Here is a 5,233-nt window from a genome sequence, read left to right as displayed (position 1 = left end):
GCCTACTACTCTGCCAACTGTGGCCTACGCACGTGCTCTGCTGATAATTGGTGGATAGGTAGTGGCTGACAGTGACTAGGCGTGCTGTTCACTTTTCCTTTTCCACCAACTACAGGCTAGGCACGTGGTATGGCAGGAGTTGGTGAGCAGGCGGCGGCTAATGGTCACAGTGCTGTGGCGTGTTGCCATGCTGCTGTCAGTGAGCTGTCGTATCGTTGGTCAGATCTTTTGTCCATACCTCGTCAGGTATCACACAAAAGATCCTCCATTATTATACGGACTGGCTCATTTAGGCGGGAGTTTTCCCCCTCCCGCCTTTATGCGGGAGTGTTCCCGGCTTTGCTCATTCCTTCTTCAGGTGACTACTGAATTATTATGAGTCTGAGCCTTATGCGTGTAGCCATGCTGCGCGGGTGGCCAGTCCCTAATGGCGGGTATCCGCACCTGCGGGAACAGGGGATACTTGGAAACCATAGGGAGGCATTTCCTGCGGGACCAGCTTGCGTACCGCATGTGAGGTCGTCACAACTCTGAGCGTGGTGGGTCCTGCAGGTTTGGTAGGTCGCGGCGCAGACGTCCCTATGGTGAAGTCTGCGGGTTCAACTGCGCAGACGTCTGTTTAAGGAGTCTTGCGTGTTCAACTGCGCAGACGTCTCCTTTTAAGGAAGTCTTGCGGGTCCTAACCGCCTCTGCTGGGACCTACCTCTTCATTTCAGGATTTGAGAAGCGATTTCCGGGTGACAAAATTCAAATTAATTTGTGCCTGTTAGGGTTTCTTGTTTCTAGGAATTATTAGTCTTTCGATATATATGATACTGATGCATGGATAATTATAGAAACCAAAGATATCAATCCTACAACTAATATAGAATCACGAATTCATATTATAATTAACTAGCTTTTGAACGGGTTTTGTCAAATGATAGAGATAAATAAGATATGTTATTTCAGTTGTGATTCTCAAAATACTTGTGAATTAATTTAATATAGACTTAATGGAAAAAACAAACAGGGCTAACGAAAAGTACTAAAATAGCATGATTTTGAAAACACCATGTGTTGATTTGCAAGAAATTTAAAAAAAGGTACTAAAGTTGTGTAGTTGATCAATCCTTAGGTATGAAAATGACACTTGATTCAATAATGAATATAATCCACACTATGTTATAACCCATTTGACAAAATGGTTTTGACTCATGACCCATGAATAGCTAGAATGAATGAGATAAGAGATTATGAATTAGGTGAAATGTGGGCTTGACATATAAGCTTTAACATTTTCTTTTATTAGAATTGTAAGATTTGTTTAGAAAATATTAATAAGATATCTGCTTATATTCACCAAATCATAAGAAAACAATACAAAATAGTTAGTATTTTTCATATGAAATATATCATTAACTGAATGTATAAAATTATCCTTTCAGTTGACAATCAATCATCAATGGCGGATGCATGTCTACCGGAAGATATTATTCATGAAATATTAATCCGAATGCCTACAAAACCCTTGGTGCGGTTGAAGTGTGTATCAAAGCATTGGAATCGTCTGATTTCAGATCCTTACTTTATGAAGTCAAGATCACGACGAATGATCTTTCTCCCAAGTCTACCTTTTCACACGATAGACAACACTAATGACATGGAACGAACAATGATTAAGCTTTGCTCTCCTTTTAGCCCAGAAAGTTATGAAGAGATGACCATTGTTGGGTCGTTTAACGGGATACTCCTTTTAGTTCTAAGCGACTACAGTTTCGATGATCATTTGATCCTTTACAACCCGTTCTCGGGAAAGTTCAAGAAAGTGCCTGATCCAGAAACACAATCCGGTACTTACGTGTATGAATTTGGTTATGGTACAACCGCTGATCCAGAAACATGATCCGATACTTACGTGTATGGATTTGGTTATGGTACAACCGCAGATGATTTAAAGATCGTTAGATTGAGACAAGATTTCAACACTAGTAACTGCTCTTCAAAACCCTTGGTCTTTAGTCTTAAAACATGGTCATGGAGCATACCTTCATGTTTAATCACGGGCTCTTTTTATATTAATAACTATTTGGGTACGTTTGTAAATGGATTTTTGTACTGGAAGGCGAAGATAAAGATACTGGCTCTTGATATGAAAAGGATGGCATTTTCAAAGATAGACTGTCCAAATAGATGGATGATTAATTTGGGTACATACAACAGCCGGCTTTGCATGATGTGCGCAAATAATAGTTGGGATAAATACGAGTTATGGGTGATGAAAGAGCATGGATTCGGGAAATCATGATCGATGGCATGTTTGTTCAAATTGGATTTCGGGCTATCTAGTGTTATGAGTGACGGGTGTGAGTCATCATGCATTTTGGATGACGGGAAACATCAACGACATGTTTAAAGATTCATATGAGGAGGTGAACGCCTTGACGAGTTTTGGACTAGTTGAGGGGCTGCAAGCTGTGGAATATGTTGAGAGTTCGGTATCACCATCGGATGTATGTTCTATTTGTTATGTTTGATTAGTATTTTAGACAAGTTTGATCTTGCTAATGATTAATGCGTTCACTTAAATTTCAGTTATGGTGATATTATATATTTATATGTTTGTTAATTTGTCAAAACTAAACTATTGGAAGTTTGGAACCTGTTTTTTAATACTATTTTTGTTTGTTTGTTTGTTATGGTCATATTATATATTTATATGTTTGTTTGTTAATTTATAAACACTATTTTTTAATGAAATATGTGTAAATTTGAAATTGAATTATTGGTAAAAGATTTGGAGTTAGTTTAAATAGATTTCCTGTAATGGGGATATTTATTTATTCCGATAACAATTACGTTTCCAGTTTCATTTGTGGTGAAGTGGAAATAATAGTAAAAACATGAGAACGAGTGATAAATACGAGAAAGAGACGTGCCTAAACAACACCAACATTTCTAGGTTCAATGCAAAATCGTTATGGATTAAATTATAAGAACTTTTAAACAAAAACAAACTAACTGTTAATTTTCTCTTATATGAAATACTTGTTTGCTTGATGGTTTTTATATGCATCGTAAACTAAACCCGTGACGATGAATGACCAACACTTAGTGAATGTAGAATATATAGCAATGCTATGACTAACAACGTAAATGTGCTCTTGTGCTTCAAGATATGCCGAGCTCAAACATATTCATGTATTGTCAAAAGGGACTATACCGGACATGTTGAGCATCACAACGTTGTACCTAGGGCGTGATTGAGAGTATACTAAATCAATGTAGTCATATTTCACCTTAACACAACAATACACTTTCGATCAATTTTTGAAAGAGGTGTTAAATAATATCTTTTTTACTTGTTATTTGATGTAAAATAATATCACATTCAATAGGAAATAATTGATATTAAAAATAATCTATTGTTTGTCTGGTTAAGACTATTAACTAGGGATATGATAAATGTGAATCTGACAAGTTAGTTTTTAATAATTCATGAAAATTATCAGAATATTATCGTAATTGTAAGTTGATTGAGATCCATAAAAACGATGTTATTCATAGTTGAATAAGCACTTTTTCTAAAGATATTTTAAGTGATTGGTTAGTCGTCCTTTAACAAGTAAGAATAGGATATTTTATCCGATAAACGGGGAAAAAATGAATAATTGAAAACACTAATGTATCCATTGTTGTATTAGATTGAAATCCTTATAGTATTTATACTTTGGTGAGTTAAATGGTGTTCCTCTCCGAGTCTAGCATAATTTACGGTTCTAGAAAAAAGTAATTCTATTCACATATATATCTATTATTTTTAAAATACACATATTATTCATTGATACATCATAATTTCTCTCTCTCTCCATCTCTCTCTTATATATGAGTTTTTAAACGAAAATGCTTAATCGATACCATTTTTTTAACAATCTCTTCCAATACTATATATACATATATACACTATAAGACTCAAACCCTTAATCTTTTATCAGCTTTAAACACTACCTGGATTCCACTAGTAACATTTATATAACTATTTATCACAATTAAAGATGATTTTTATTGTTATGAAAATCTTATTTGTAGTAATGAAGACATATTGAATAAAAATGAGAAACCAATAATAAAGAGTTGAATTATCGTGGATAATAACAATAATAATAATTTTTAATGTGACATATATTCAAATGAAATCTTCAATTTGTTTTGATTAAATGTTCTCCTATCTCATTTATAATTGGTCTTTATATAATAATAATAAAAACAGTAATTATTATTATTTTGTATTTCCGACTATGTTCATGTTTATATATAAAACTATAAAATTATTTTTAATTAAAAAGGTTATTTAAAAAAAACAAAGATAGAAGACAGGACACCCACACAAATTAAACGGCCTGTTATCTAAACCTTACACGTTTTACAAACTCAAGAAAATGGTATGTGATTCAATTTTATATGAGTACAAATTACTTATTGTTAATATTTACAATGTGAATGGATTGTGAAAATTTCATGTTTTATATGGTTAAAAAGATAAAACCAAAATATTTTAAATGATTAATGAATTAAATGAATAAAAAAATCATACTTTAATTATTACTATTTGTATATGTTTAGATTTTATATAAATGGGTTAGGTTATCATAAGAAGTATAGTTTTTGTAGAAAGGATAAGAAGTAATCTTGTACATTGATTTTTAACGTGGAGGGTTGAGATTAGTTTAGGGAGAAATCAAGTGTGAACATAAGGGGAAGAGTATAAAAGGAATAACACATTTGTTGACTTTTTCTCTCCACATGCAAGGCATATGCTAAATTCCCCCATCATTTTTAAACGTCCATAACTTTTTTTTATGACGTTTTTATTGAAAAACAAATTCACCATAATAACGAGTGTCTTTTTATCTTTTATATGAGTACCATATTGTTATATAAAAATTGAAAAAAAAATTAATGGGTTTTTTGCAAATTGTGTTTTACCAACAATTGTGCTATACAATAGTATTTTCATTGTGTTTTTTCTATTGTGTTTTTTGCATTGTGTCATACAATTGTGTTTTTATCATTGTGTTTTTTTCCATAGTGTTTTTTACATTGTGTTTTTCATAGTATTTTCCATTGTGTTTTTTTCGGCGACCGTTTTCCGGTGATTTTTTTTCGGAGACTTTTCGGTGAATTTTTCGGAGATTTTTCCGGCGAAATTTCTCGGGGATTGTTTTCCGGAGACTTTCCGACGACTTTTCCGGTG

At 33.2% G+C, this 5,233-nt stretch overlaps 1 protein-coding gene across 1 annotated transcript; it reads left to right on the top strand.

Moving 5' to 3' along the window:
- The first annotated feature begins 1,444 nt into the window (after nt 1-1,444).
- On the top strand, nt 1,445-1,885 carry LOC143608110 (putative F-box protein At3g16210). The gene has a single exon (XM_077083296.1). The coding sequence runs from the start codon at nt 1,445-1,447 to the stop codon at nt 1,883-1,885; it is 441 nt and encodes a 146-aa protein (XP_076939411.1).
- Nucleotides 1,886-5,233: the final 3,348 nt, after the last annotated feature.

Source organism: Bidens hawaiensis, unplaced genomic scaffold (genome assembly GCF_021521415.1).
Source record: "Bidens hawaiensis isolate Kalapana, Puna unplaced genomic scaffold, B.hawaiensis_p1.1 tig00098591_1, whole genome shotgun sequence".
NCBI lineage: Eukaryota > Viridiplantae > Streptophyta > Magnoliopsida > Asterales > Asteraceae > Bidens > Bidens hawaiensis.
Note: the sequence above shows the minus strand (reverse complement) of the source record. Positions and strands in the feature narration are given on the sequence as shown.